Below are 14,327 nucleotides of genomic sequence, written 5' to 3'. Positions count from 1 at the left end.
TGGTGGTTTCTCGGTGGGAATTATGGTTGTACATATGTTTCAGAGAATTGTCTTAATTATTTCAATTAATCAAACAAAATTCCCATCAAATATTTGATGCAACAAATTAAAACCCACATTTGTACACAGACCCTTTAAAAGTTCTACAATTCTGCCAAATTTTCAAAATAATAATTATAACAAACCTTAACAGGAGAAATATGGAAGTGTTCAAAGAAACTTAGAATTGACATATCAGTCATTGAAGTCTCCATTAATTCTGTGTTCAGAGCATCAATATCTTGCTGGATTAACTTTGTCTGAAAAAAATTAAATCAAGAATTTCTATTTTACTTTTTTTGTCTACTACAATTAGTTTAAAGAATGGATGACTTATTTTTTTAATTTTGTAATTTTCCCAAGAAATAAAAACTGTTACCCGTTTTCTTTCAGCTTCAGGGTCAGTTGTTGGGGTAAATAGTGCAACTATAGCTCCCAGAAACCCCTGATCAACTTTTAAGGCCATTTCCTGAATAAGGACCATAAAATACCTGAGGAAAAACAAAATTTTAAAGGTGGGGAAAGGGTTGGGAAATCAAACCTAGTAATTTTCTATGTTAAAACTTTGATTTTAGCCAAAAGCCACAGTAAGATCTTGTTCCTTCATCTCTTAGTGTTATGTCAACAAAATCAAAGTCTACTTAGACTGAGATTTTTTTCATAAAAATGAAGATTTCATTCAAGGTAATAGTGCTGTATTAACACTTAGCATTTAAAGTCCCAAGTCCCACATTTATCATGTCATAAAACAGACAAACACAATTAGATGATATAGCATACATTGCCAATTTTTAAAGTCCACAGCAATTGCTTTAAAAACCGTACCTCACAAATACTTACATCATTTATATTTCACTGACTATTTTATATTCAAATTTGAGTTACAAGGGGAGAAGGCAGTTGAAGGAATTTTATACTTTAAAATATGATGTAGAGGCTATTATTAAAATAGTCTCAGCATAGAGAATTACTTGACCAAAAGTGGATTAATATGTTCAGGTGGAAATAATTTTTATATAAAAGTCACTTTCAAAAGAGTAAAATTTGTTTTCAAAGTAGATTCTCATTTTAAATTCCTTTAGATAGATAGACAAGGGAATATTTACTTACTTGAACTGTAAGACTTTACTGTACTCATTAAATCTTGTGATAACACTCAAATCAATGAAAGGTTTGGGTTCTAAGAGAAAGAAAAAAAAACAAGAAAAAGGCAATCAAATTTTATACTAGGTCAAAATAATTTTTACTTAATTTTTATAAATGGGGTATATCTCAACTTATTTTTTGGTTTTTGTTTTTTACCTGAATCCAAAGCAATAGATTTTGGAGGGGCCACGGGATGAAATATAACAGGGAACATTGCACCTGGTAACTGATTATCAATCTGAAAAAAAAGAAAAAAGGTAGAAAACAAACTCAGCAGGATTACAATAATTTAAATTTGAATTTTTAGTTTCTGAGACTATATAAAGGAATAAATATCCTCATAATTGCATTAATATTGTGCAGCATGTATACTATTAATGGAAGTACTTGTACCTAGAGATCACATGGGATTTCTACTTTCTTTAATTTAAATAAAATGTAAGAGGAGACTATATGAAATCAGAGGATAGATAAAAAGAAAAAAGGAGAATAACATTTAGTAGTTAAAACGAAGAGAGGGAGAATGCAAACAAGCAGCTAAAACAACCTCCAATAAAGACCTGCTCATTCTCATAAAGAATGACAAAAGAAAATCCTATTTGGGAATCCCACATCTTCAAAGAATCATTTAAAAATAACAATTTTAGTGCAATAAAACACTCTTTCAGGCTAACTAATCAAATTCAATAGTCTCGACAGTCACAAGGACTTTGGACTTGGATAGTAAGTATGCTAAATCCAAAGGACGCATGGGAGAAGGGGAATAAACATACAAACAAAAAAGAAAGACATCAATTACAGTGTATGCTAGAACCCTGTAAAAAAAAAAAAGAAAAAAAATTCATCCCCAAGATTCCCAAAGTCATTAGATATAGATGCTCCTTTACTTGCAATGGGGTTACATCCTGATACGTTTCATAAGTTGAAAATGCATTTAATGATACACTGTCAGGTATCAGTTGTTTACCCTCCTGATCCAATGACTGACCAGGCGCTGTGTCTTGGTGCTGCTGCTCAGCATCACAAGAGTGCATCCTATAGCACACTGCTAGCCCGAAAAAGATCAAAATTCAAAATATGGTTCCTACTGAATGAGTATTGCTTTCACACCATCATAAAGTCCAAAAGGCATAATTCAAACCATCATAAGTCGGGGACCATCTGTATATCTACTGAATTGAGGAGGACAATGTTACCTGAAGCCAATACAACGTGGCCCGTAAACTTCTCTGGTGAGGAGACTGCTTAAATTCAATCTGAATTCCTGATAAAAAATCTCGCTTTATAGGGCACCGAATAGGAAGGCGCATTTCCATTGGAACTGTATCAAAATTGACCTGGAGAAAAGAAACACATGTTTTTGTGATGAGCTGGTATTAGTAGTATAGTCCATTTTAAATATTCATGTACTCACTACTTGAAAGAATACCTTAAACTCTGTCTCACCAGAAGAGCTACCTTAATGAGACTTACAGTTGAGATCTTTGAAGCAAAATAATTATTTTGTACCAAAGTTATTAAGAAAACAAGATTGGGGAACTTTTCAATTATATAAACTGTACTTAAAGAAAATAAGCCATGCTGTACGTTTTTTTAAAACCTCAATAAATAATTTTAGATAATTCTTAAACTTTGTATTAACAAAGTTAAACAATGAACAGTTGATACATTATTTATATCTGACGCTAATAGCATTGTTATTTTTTTTTTCATTTCAGCACAGCCAACATTTATGGAGATGGGTGTGGGGGTGGGGAGCATTTCTGGTATAAACTCAATAAGCAGATATTAAAGACAAAAAGCAACCAAAATGATATGGCTGAACCAGAACAAGGTAGAAATTACAGTCAAGTTTTTGGGGTCTTTTTGGAGAAAAAGTGACTTTCAATTTCAACATCGTAAGGGCCCATGTCAAGTACAACTTTATTTGTGGACATATACTCACATCTAACAATCATTTACATTTAATGAATTTAATTGAGCGAGTTTTCTATAGGTTTTTCATCATTGCAATATATAATTTTTCACAGCCTTTATTTAGCAATACTATATATATTAGTATCACTCAAAACATGAGAAAAAGTTTCAAGCAGTCTTAATTTCTCCATAATCTTACTGAAAACAAAACAAGTTCCATGAAACTACCTGTCTTGTAAACAGAATTATAAAAACGTGCAAGAGAAACATATTTAAATCATGCTTCAACAGTATGATTTAGTAATATTAAATTTTAATTTTAATATTACTAAATAATGTACCAATAAACATCAGTCATGCCAATTCTACTAACAAATAAGTTTAATTTAGATAATAAATATTTATTTAGATAATAAAACTTTACATATTACCACTACCACCACCACTAAAATATATATATAAAAACCAAACAAAAAAATTATGATATACCTCAAAATTATTGTCAAGTTTAATCCAGCCATGTTCTTTTGCTACTTGATATTTCTTATAGGACTGTTCCAGTAAGATTATCTGCTTTTGACTAAAAGGCTTCCATTTCTGTTTTGGTTTCATCTCCCAAACAGCACCAGAACTAAATAATTCATAAAGAAAATTAAATTAGGAGTACATATTTTGGTTTGTGGAACTATCATTGAATTCCAAATTATTGCAACAACCAATCTCCTGTGAAAATTATACAAGACATATTTTTAAACATCAAAATATACCTTTGTTATAAAAAAAATAAGAAAAAGGGACAGGGAAAAATGTTTTTCTATCGTAAGTTGACATTCAATTAAAGAATTGGCAAATTTTTTTTGTAAGGGCCATATAGTAAATATTTTAGGCTCTTTGGGCTGAGACAAAGCAGAAATTATTATGTACGTATTTAAATAACAAGAGAGAGGAAAAAATCTTTCACAAATGTTGTAATTGATGAAATTCAAACTATAAAAATAGCAACTGAATACAATTTTAGACAACACAAGTCTATTAATAGTGAGAAAAATACACGTTTTTACTTTTTAGTTTTTTATTGAAGTATAATTGACATAAAACAGGTATACAACATAACGACAAGATATTTGTACATACTGTGAAATTATCACCACAGTAAGTCCATCCATCACCATCTATACATAGTCACAAAAAGATTTTTTCTTACACTTCTTTTGTGGGGTGACAACAGTTTACTTAATTAGGGCTCAAAGTCAGTTTTTCCTGTTATCAAAATCCATTGCAAATGTTCATCTGTTCATGATGATCTGTAGTGAGCATCTTTAAAACTGTGCTTTCAGAGACTGGTACTGCCAAATAAGGGATATCAATCTACAGGAATACTGTTTTCACTGAGTATATGTATTCTTGAAATACGTTTATAAAATTGTTTCCTATTAGAAAATTCAAAGTCTAAAATTCTATTTCCTACTCTATTATGAAGTTGGACAATTAAGTTCGCGAACTCATCCTAGAAAAAGTGTTACATACCTCATTGCTAAATATCACTATAGTTACCTTCAAAGTACTCCCCTTGGGAACCTATGCACCGATGCCAGTACCTAGTCCACCCTTCAAAGCAATTTTGGAACTCTTTTTCTGGAATGGCCACCAGAGCTGACATCGTATTACCCTTGATGTCCTTAATGTCATCAAAATGTTTTCCTTTCAATATTTCCTTAGGCTTCAGGTAAAGAAAGAAGTCACTGGTGGCCAGATCAGGTGAGTAGGGAGGGTGTTCCAGCACAGTTATTTGTTCACTGGCTAAAAACTCCCTCATAGACAGTGCTGTGTGAGCTGGTGCATTGTCGTGATGCAAGAGCCATGAATTGAAAAGTTCAGGTCTAATGTCTTCACGCAGCCTTTTCAGCACTTCCAAATAGTAAACTTGGTTAACTGTTTGTCCAGTTACTACATATTCATAATGAATAATCACCCTGATATCAAAAAAGTTAGCAACATCATTGCAACAAGTTTGCGAACTTAATTGTCAAACCTCATATTCTGCTTTTGATAGTTGCCTTTAAACATGTCAGTACATTACAGATCAATCACTTCCAACTGAAGATTAGGCAAAAGCGCTTCCATTACACAAGTAAGTAGATTTTGAAATGTGGAAACTTTCTTTGCATTTGCATTGAGGTTGGAAAAAATGTTGCTAGGACTGCAGTTGCAAGTCATAAAATATACCCTCTCCAAACTTGTGTGAAGATGGAGATCTCACTTCTTGTCCAACTGTGGACAGCAGAGGAAGTATAAAACAGCCTGACATTGATTCAAATAATGTTAGTTGTTATCGAAATGATTTCAGTGCAATGTAAATTTTGCATATAAGCGATGATTTGTCTTCTTTTAGATTCATTACCAATTCTGTGGCAAAAGCCACTCAGTCTACAATAATTGTGGTTGAGGGTGATTCTTCTCATTCAGAAAAATTTAAATCTTGGCCCAGAACTCAAAAAGAATAAAATAAAAAGTATCACTGTTAAGCCATCAAACTGTGTGGTAAGACAGTTCAGGACACTCAGCTTGCATTTCTGACAAAAATTCACCAAACTAATGATAGTTAAGTCCACAAGAATGAATGAAGTTCACTAATTGACACTATGAGTTTGATAACACATGATCGATTCAAATATTTTCTACAAAGTACCTGGTGATGAACAATAAAATGAACTATATTGGCTTTAAACGCTACATTTTCACAAGCTTTGTGAATTTGTCCAATTAAGTCGTCCTCTGTTCCACACATATTTTTCCCATCATCACTTGTAGCATAGCTTAGAAAATTCCACATCAGGTTGTAATGAATTAACTCTTTAACTTGTTTGAAAATCGTCTCACCTGTAGTTTTTCTATGTCAACTATTCATCGAGGCTAATTCTTCAGCCATTTCACACTCAGCATTAGCTTCTCAAAACACAACTGAGCAGTATTTGTAACATCTGTTGACTCATCAAGAGACAAGGAAAACCACTCAAAATCACTGGGCTTGTTTTTTAATTGACTATTGATGTTGCTCCTCAATTCTTCAAGCAAATATTCTCACAAAAGCTAATGGTCCTAAGTTTATTTTCTCTGGACACATTTCTTTACCTATTATAATAACACATTACTCAATGAACTCACCATTGGTAAGAGGTTTTCCTTGCTTGGCTAACAAATGATTCACTCAGAAACCAACTTTGGTTGCAGCCTTGTTTTTTGTTTTGTTTTTATTTTCCTGAAGAAAATCTGTGGTGATTAGATATTTTCTCTTAAATTTTCTAATTTTTCTGGGCATTGCTTTCATGTGAGTTAGGTATGTTGTGATGCATGCTTAGTTTGGAAATGTTGTTGTTTTCCTTTAGCACAGGTATAGACTCATCGCATGATAAACTAATGCTTTGCCATTTCATTTGATAACTGTGCCTTATAAAAGTGATATTCAAAGTTTACTTTTCTCTTCTTGCTTTGACATGATGAGTAGGCATTAGTACTAAAAAATAAATAAAAGTTACAATACAGTAGTCCCCCCTTACCCACAGGGAAATTATTCCAAGATTCCCAGTGGATGCTTGAAAACACAGATAGTATCACACCCTAACCAACTTCAACTCTGCTGGAAATGTGGCAGCAGCTTCTTCTTTGGCAGAAACAGCATCTCCAGTAAATTTTATATGTTTCAGTCCAAACCTATTCCTGAATCTGTGTAACCATCCTTATTTGCAGTAAATGGCTTGCTGTCACTCATTTCAGAGGATCCCTTGCTGAAGTCTTCATATAGGCTCAATGCTTTCTGGAGCAACATGTTGCAATCAAAAATGACACCAGACCACATTTTCTGTTCATGTCTTCCACCCACAAATTTAATGCCTTTTCCATTTAACTAAGTACTTATTATGCACTGTGGCTGTAACTTTTGCAGTTGAAGATGCGACAGCAAAAACTAGCACAATTTCTTTTTCCTTCTTCAGAAAGGTGGATAGAAGATTCACTCTTTACGAAGAGCTTGGCAACCTCAGCATACGATTTTTTTCTTTACTTATTGAGAACTTTCACCTTTTTACTTTAAGAAAGCACTTTACAGCTTCTCTTTGGCTTTGAAGCCATTATTAAGTAAAATAAAGAATATCTGAATACAATCACTGTGATACCACGACAACTGATCTGGTAACTGAGACAGTTACTAAGTGACCAACACATGGATAGCATATACAGCATAGATACACTGAACAAAGGGGTGATTCATGTCCAAGTGAGACGGAGCAGGATGGTGGGAGATCACGCTACTCAAAATGGCACAAAATCTAAAACTTATAAATTATTTACTTCTGGAATTTTCCATTTAACATTTTCAGACCATGGTTGAGCACAAGTAAAACCATGAAAACAAAACTGGATGAAGAGGTACCATTGTATAACTAACTGTATGTTTGAGTTGTAATTCAAACACTCAAGTTACAACTACATCACAGTTATGAGTTGTGCTCTGAGCAGTAGTGCAAAGGCAGCGAGACATATAAAAAAATAAGTAAGGCTGTGTTCTGAAAAAGCTTTACTTAGGGGCAACAAACTTTGAATTCCACATAATTTTCACATTTACAAAATTTTATTTTTCTCTTGATTTTATGCAACCATTAAATATAAAAAATCATTCTTAGATCAAGACTAAACAAAAACAGGCACTGGGTGAGATTTGGCTCATGGGCCATATTTTGCTAATTCTTGGTTATGCTATTTGCATAACAATAAAGTATAAACTACATAGCTTGTTGATATTAATTAGACAATGACAGTGTTAACAATGTCCTCACTATATACAACGGTACCTCGGTTTTCAAACGTCTCCATTGCAAACATTTCGGTTTACGAAGGCTGTAAATTATATGGATCTATGGTATCATTAGATAGTAAAATTCATGCTCAATTTGCAGTTTTAGGGGTTTATTTTAAAAGTCTGGAACGATTAATTCATTTTGCATTACTTTCTATGGGGAAACCATGCCTTGGTTTTTGAACGTTTCAGAACTCAGATGGTCTTCCGGAATGGATTACACTTGAAAACCGAGGTACCACTGTAATGTGTTTAGGAGGCACTAGTTAATGAAGGTAATGAATAAAATATCTACTATAAATTATATAAATCCAACACCAATTCATGATTAAAACTCTGCAGCAAACTAGGAAGAGAAGTGAACTTCTTTAACTTGATAAAGAACACCTTCAAAAAACCTACAGTTAACATCATACTTAATGATGAGAAACTAAATGTTTTTGCGTTAAGAACAAAGCACAAATGTCCACTCTCACCACTCCTATTCAACATTATACAAGAAATCCTAGACAATGTAATAAGACAAGAAAATAAAGTAAAAGATACACAGATTGGGAAGGAAGAAATAAAGCTGTCTTTGTTGCCAGATGACACGGATGTCTATGTAGAAAATCCCAAAGAATCCACCAAAAAAACTCCTGCAACTAGTAAGTTTCAAGATACATCATATACAAAAGTCAATTGTTTTCTTATATACCAGCAACGAACAACAACTGTAATTTAAATTAAAAACACAGTAACATTTACATCAGCATCAAACACGTGAAATACTTGGGTATAAACAAAATCTAACAAATTTGTATAAAATCTATACGAGGAAAAGTATAAAAGTCTGCTGAAAGAGATCAAAGATCTAAATAAATAGAAAAATCCATATACATGGATATGAAGACTTAATATCGTCAAGATACCAGTTTTTTGCAGATTGATCTGTAGATTTGATGCAATTCCAATCAAAATCTCAGCTAATTATTTTGTGACTATCGACAAACTGATTCTAAAGTTTATATGGAAAGACAAAAGACTCAAAACAGCCAATACAATATTGAAGGAGAAGAAAAAACCTGGAGGACTGACATTACCTGACTTCAAGATTACTATAAAACTACAGAAGTCAAGACAGTGTGGAACTGGTGAAAGAACAGACATGGATCAAGAGAACAGGATTGAAATCCCAGAAGTAGAACCAAACAAATACAGTCAACTGATCTTTGAAAAGGAGCAAAGGGATTCAATTAAGAAAGGACAGTCTTTTCAACAAATGGTGATGGAACAACTGGACACTCATACACAAAAACAAAATTAATCTAGACAGAGCTTACACAATTCACAAAAGTTAACTCAAAATGGATTACAGATGTAAATATCAAACACAAAACTATAATATTCCTAGAAGATAACATAGTTAAAACTCTGACTTTGAGTTGGGCAATGACTTTTAAGATGCACCACCAAAAGCACAATCTATGAAAGAAAAAAAATGATATTGGACTACATTAAAATTAAAAACTTCTCTATGAAAGACACTGTTAAAAGAATGAGAAGGCAAGCCACAGACTGGGAGGAAATATTAGCAAAATACATATCTCATACAAGACTATTATCCAAACTATATAAAGAACTGTTAAAATTCAACAATGAAAAAACGTAAAATTTAAAACTGGGCAAAAACCTGAATTTCATCAAAGAAAATATTCAGATGGCAATCCAGCATATGAAGATACCCAACATCATAAGTAATTAGGGAACTGCACACCAAAACAACGAGATACCACCACACGCCTATAAGAAAAGCCAAAATCTAAAACACAAAACACCAAATGTTGGCAAAGATGTGGAGCTAGAGGAACTCTCATTCATTCCTGGTGGGAATGCAAAATGGTGCAGCCATTTTTGAAGCCATTTTGGCACTTATAAAACTAAACATACTCTTACATAATACAATCTAGCAATCATGTTCCTTGATATTTACCCAAAGATTTCAAAACTTTTGTCTACACCAAAACCTGCATATGAATGTTTATAGTAGCTTTTTTCATAATTGCCAAAACATGAAAGCAACCAAGATGTATTTCAATCGGTAAATGGATAAACTACCATAATCCAGATATGAAATATTATTCAGTGATAAAAATAGTTATCGAGCCACAAAAAGACATGAGGAACCTTAAAAGAATATTGCTAAGTGAAAGAAGCCTATTTGAAAAGGCTACAAACTGTACAATTCCAATGACACGACATTTCAGAAAAGGTAAAACTTTGGAGACAGTAAAAAGAACAGTGGTTTTCAAGAGTTCAGGGGAAGGGAAGAGGAATGAATAGGTGGAACACAGGTGATTTTTAGGGCAGTGAAACTATTCTATATGGTACTGTAATGGAGGATACATGTTATACATTTGTCAAAACCCATACAATTTACAACACAAAGAGAAATTCTAACATAAACAACATAAACAAGGGACTTTAGATAATAATGTATCAATATTAGTTCATCAATAGTAACATACTGTACCCACTATCCCAAGATATTAATAACAGACGAAACCTGGGGGACAGGGAGTGTATATGGGAACTGTGTATTTTACACTGTTTTTCTATAAACCTAAAACTGCTCAAAAAACTAAGTATAGTTTAAAAAACTATATAACTGACTTACTTTTCCTCAGTACACATCCTAACTGAATGTGTAGTGTGTCAGAAAAAAGGCAAATTCTTTTAGACGAAGTTTTAAGATGTCCTTATAAATAAAAGCCAATCTGACAAAATACTATAGCAGCATATATAATATTAAAATAAAAATAAGTTATAGAAAAGAACAAGAGATTAGAGAAACCGGATTTATATGACTTTAAAATGACTTTCATATTTAGTTTAAAACACTATACAATATGGAAATGAAAAACCAAGAGAATATATTACTCATATATACATAAATGTATTAATATTATATTAATGCTATGTGTAATACCATTTCTTGAACTCTTAACCTGTTATGTGTTGTGCAAAGTACATTACATACATGATCTCTTTATTTACTTAATTTTTTACTTCACTAAACACACAATTATCGATAGATCCTATGCTGGTTATACACGGTCACATGTTAACCATTCCACCCATCAGACTCCAAAAAAGAGTCTTTTACCAAAGTTAGTGTGATTAAAAAAAACCAAAATAAATAAATTCAAACATTTTTCTTATACAGATATAGGCAGAACTAGAGAAAATCACTGGTCCCGTCACTATTAAAAAGTTCTAAATAACCACCCACTTAATGATTATGTACCCATGTCAAATACTGCCTCCTCTATGAATCTTTTTCAATTTATCAGAACCACTGTTGTTGGCTTTTCCTGACCTATGCCAGTTTCTCCAGCCTCTACGGCACAAAACAAGTTAGTTGCTTCTACCTCTGTATTTCCACTGCATGTATGTATATGTCTTTATATAATAGCATTTCTCCGTGTTTATAATTCATTTATAAAAATACATACAAACAACAAAGAAAGAAGCAAATCTCTTTCTTCCCCATCAACTGATGATGAGTATTGTAAGGGCAAAGACATTTTCTTAGTCATCTTTCTATCCTACGGGTTTTTCACTAGCAGTGAAAGCAACTGTTCAGTAAAGTTTTCCTGCAAGATTGTACGGTGTATCAAATTCAGAACAGGCATCTGTTTACTCTCATAAAATCCAATATTATGAACTCAGTGTCTTTTAAAGATTTCTGATACCTTATCTTCCTTCTTCCATACCTGGTTATCCCAATGTATGAAATTTCCTGCTTCTTTTCATTATTAACCAGTGAAAGCCCAAGACTGTGAAGAGAAAAGGTTATTTCATGATCAGCCTGCTCCATTTCTTCTGCCTGCAGTGCTTTGGAAACCAAGGCAACATCATCAGTGAAAAGCAAAACTCTCTGGCGCCCATCCAGGAAAGACACCCAGTGTATCTGGATATTTGCATCATATGGAAACTGTCCACATTCATCCTAGGGAAAAGAGAGACTATATATTAAACCAACAAAGAGTAAGTTTTTATTACATAAAGCTGAATTACAGTAACTGAGAAAGTTTAGAAAAGTTTAAAAGGCATGACTATAAATTGGAAAATTCTAACCATCAAAATGACATAAAGTTATAATCTATTTCAAACATCTCACCAATTTTTTTCAAACAGTAATAATGATTGACAGCACATAATTTGTTTTATACCTTAGCTTGAGTTACCTAGTTAGTGCTCAAAAGGCACTTAGCGGAAATAAGAATATCCTTCAATGGCACCAATGCTTATATGATACTTACTTGTCTCCAAGATGGACAACAGAATGGTTCAGAAGCTTTTGAGAAAAGTAACGTCAGATAAAACTAACCTAATTTATTTTTATGTTTTAGTATTTTGTAGCATTGAAAATATTTATATAAATCACACTGTTAAATAGTCAAAATATGACGATCAATTTGTACTAAGTTTCACTAAGTTTCAGCTTCTTGGCAGAAGGTCTATAGCACTTAAAAATATGAGGTTTGAGCAGCCAGATGGCTCAGTTGGTCACAGCGTGAGCTCTGAACAACAGGGCTGCAGGTTCGATTCCCACATGGGCCAGTGAGCTACACCCTCCACACCTAGACAGAAGACAACGAGCTGCCACTGAGTTTCCGTATGAACTGCTGGATGGCTCAGTTGGTTAGAGCGTGAGCTCTCAATGACAAGGTTGCCAGTTCAATCCCTGCATGGGATGGTGGCCTGCACCCCCTGCAACTAAAGATTGAAAATGGCGACTGACTTGGAGCTGAGCTGTGCCTTCCACGACTAGACTGAAGGACAATGACTTGGAGCTGATGAGCCCTCAAGAAACACACTGTTCCCAAAAAAAATTATATATGTGTGTGTGTGTGTGTGTGTGTGTGTGTGTGTATATATATATATATGACTTTATTTGGTCAGTGTTTTCAGAGAAAAAATGATTCCCTTCATTCTGAGCTTAACGTAAATATAACCACAGTTCATTTCAACAAACAGTACAAGTACCTACTTTTGAAAAGCATGTGCTTTTCATCTCATGCTTTCTTGGAATAAAACCACAAAAACAAATAAATGGTGTTACCAAGAGTATAGGAATAGTTATGTTGTTGTTTAAAATTTATCTATTGCTATGTCAAAGTAGTCTATCCAATTTTTTTTTTACTCTAATATGCAATCAAATTTTGTAAATGTTTCAGAGGTACCTATTAAGAAGACGAATTCTCTCTTTGTAAATGAAAACATTTGATATGTATGTTGGTTCAATCTTAGTTATTATTCAAATAATCTCTAAGTCTATCTATTTTTCATCTATTTGATCTGTTAAAAATTAAACGAGGTATGTTAAAAATATCATCAAGTAAGTGTGTTTCAGTTGACTTCCAGAATTTTAAGTTTACATTTTGATGCAATGCTATTCAATGCATGAAGCTTTATAGCTATCATGCCTTCTTTTTCATAATATCATATCCTACTTACTGGTTTTAGCTTTGAATTAGAGTGTTCAGAAACTAAAATTAACAACTTTGCTTTCTTTATACATCTGTTTGCCTGTTAAATCTTTACTATCTATTCATGCTTATAACTTTCTGTGTTAATTTGGTTAAGACAGATTTCTTGTAAGTAGTATATCGTTAGATACTATTACTAAAATTAAGCTGAGTGTTTTCTGTCCTTTAATAAAAGAATTTAAACCATTTTCATTTATTGACATAATTGACAGGAAGCACGGTTTAGTGGAAAAAGTCCATGGGCTATAAAGTCAGACAGACCTGGTTTTGAATTCTAACTAGCAGTTTCTAAGTTCCAGTCATAACAATTAATGATAATATATGAAAAGCATGAACACATGATACACAATCAATAAAAAGTAATTGCCACTTACATATTTCCTTAGGTTTCCTTCTTTTACTATAAAGGCACAGTTTTCTTTATTTTCATTTTCTCAATTGTTTTAAAGTTGTTTTATCACTGATTTTAGTTCTATTAACTGATAGCTTTTTTTTTTTTTTTACAAAATCGTAATCTTTTATCTATATTTATCTAATCAAAATTTAGGATTAAATGGTATATATAAAGTATGCACAGAATATATTGTTTTTCCCCATTCACTTTACTTATATGCAACACTCATGCACATCAAATGATACCTTTAACAGATCGTGTTGCCCAATATTTGCTGCATATCTCCATGTAAGTTTTCTGGTACCAGTAGGATCTGCCCAGGCAAAAAGTCGAGCTTGTCTGGACAGGAGTTGCACTTCTTCCTGTGACCCACTGAAAACAACCAATGAAAGATTAAAATATCTTGGCATTGAGAAACTTAGAGCTGTGATTTATCAAGATGAGG

The 14,327-nt window shown here is 32.9% G+C and overlaps 1 protein-coding gene across 1 annotated transcript in view; it reads right to left on the bottom strand.

The window, feature by feature from the left end:
- The window catches only part of VPS13C (vacuolar protein sorting 13 homolog C), a 168,383-nt gene that overhangs the window by 26,012 nt on the left and 128,044 nt on the right, over window positions 1-14,327 (bottom strand). The window contains exons 65-72 of the mRNA XM_074327646.1: window positions 14,128-14,254; window positions 11,710-11,945; window positions 3,592-3,733; window positions 2,382-2,522; window positions 1,342-1,423; window positions 1,150-1,219; window positions 419-530; window positions 186-299 (exon numbers count right to left, since the gene is read on the bottom strand). Coding sequence (XP_074183747.1) covers window positions 186-299; window positions 419-530; window positions 1,150-1,219; window positions 1,342-1,423; window positions 2,382-2,522; window positions 3,592-3,733; window positions 11,710-11,945; window positions 14,128-14,254 — 1,024 coding nt within the window. The remainder of the gene's footprint in view (window positions 1-185; window positions 300-418; window positions 531-1,149; window positions 1,220-1,341; window positions 1,424-2,381; window positions 2,523-3,591; window positions 3,734-11,709; window positions 11,946-14,127; window positions 14,255-14,327) is intronic.

The sequence above is a fragment of the Rhinolophus sinicus genome, linkage group LG03, assembly GCF_036562045.2.
Source record: "Rhinolophus sinicus isolate RSC01 linkage group LG03, ASM3656204v1, whole genome shotgun sequence".
NCBI lineage: Eukaryota > Metazoa > Chordata > Mammalia > Chiroptera > Rhinolophidae > Rhinolophus > Rhinolophus sinicus.
This window is presented reverse-complemented; position numbering and strand designations above follow the sequence as displayed.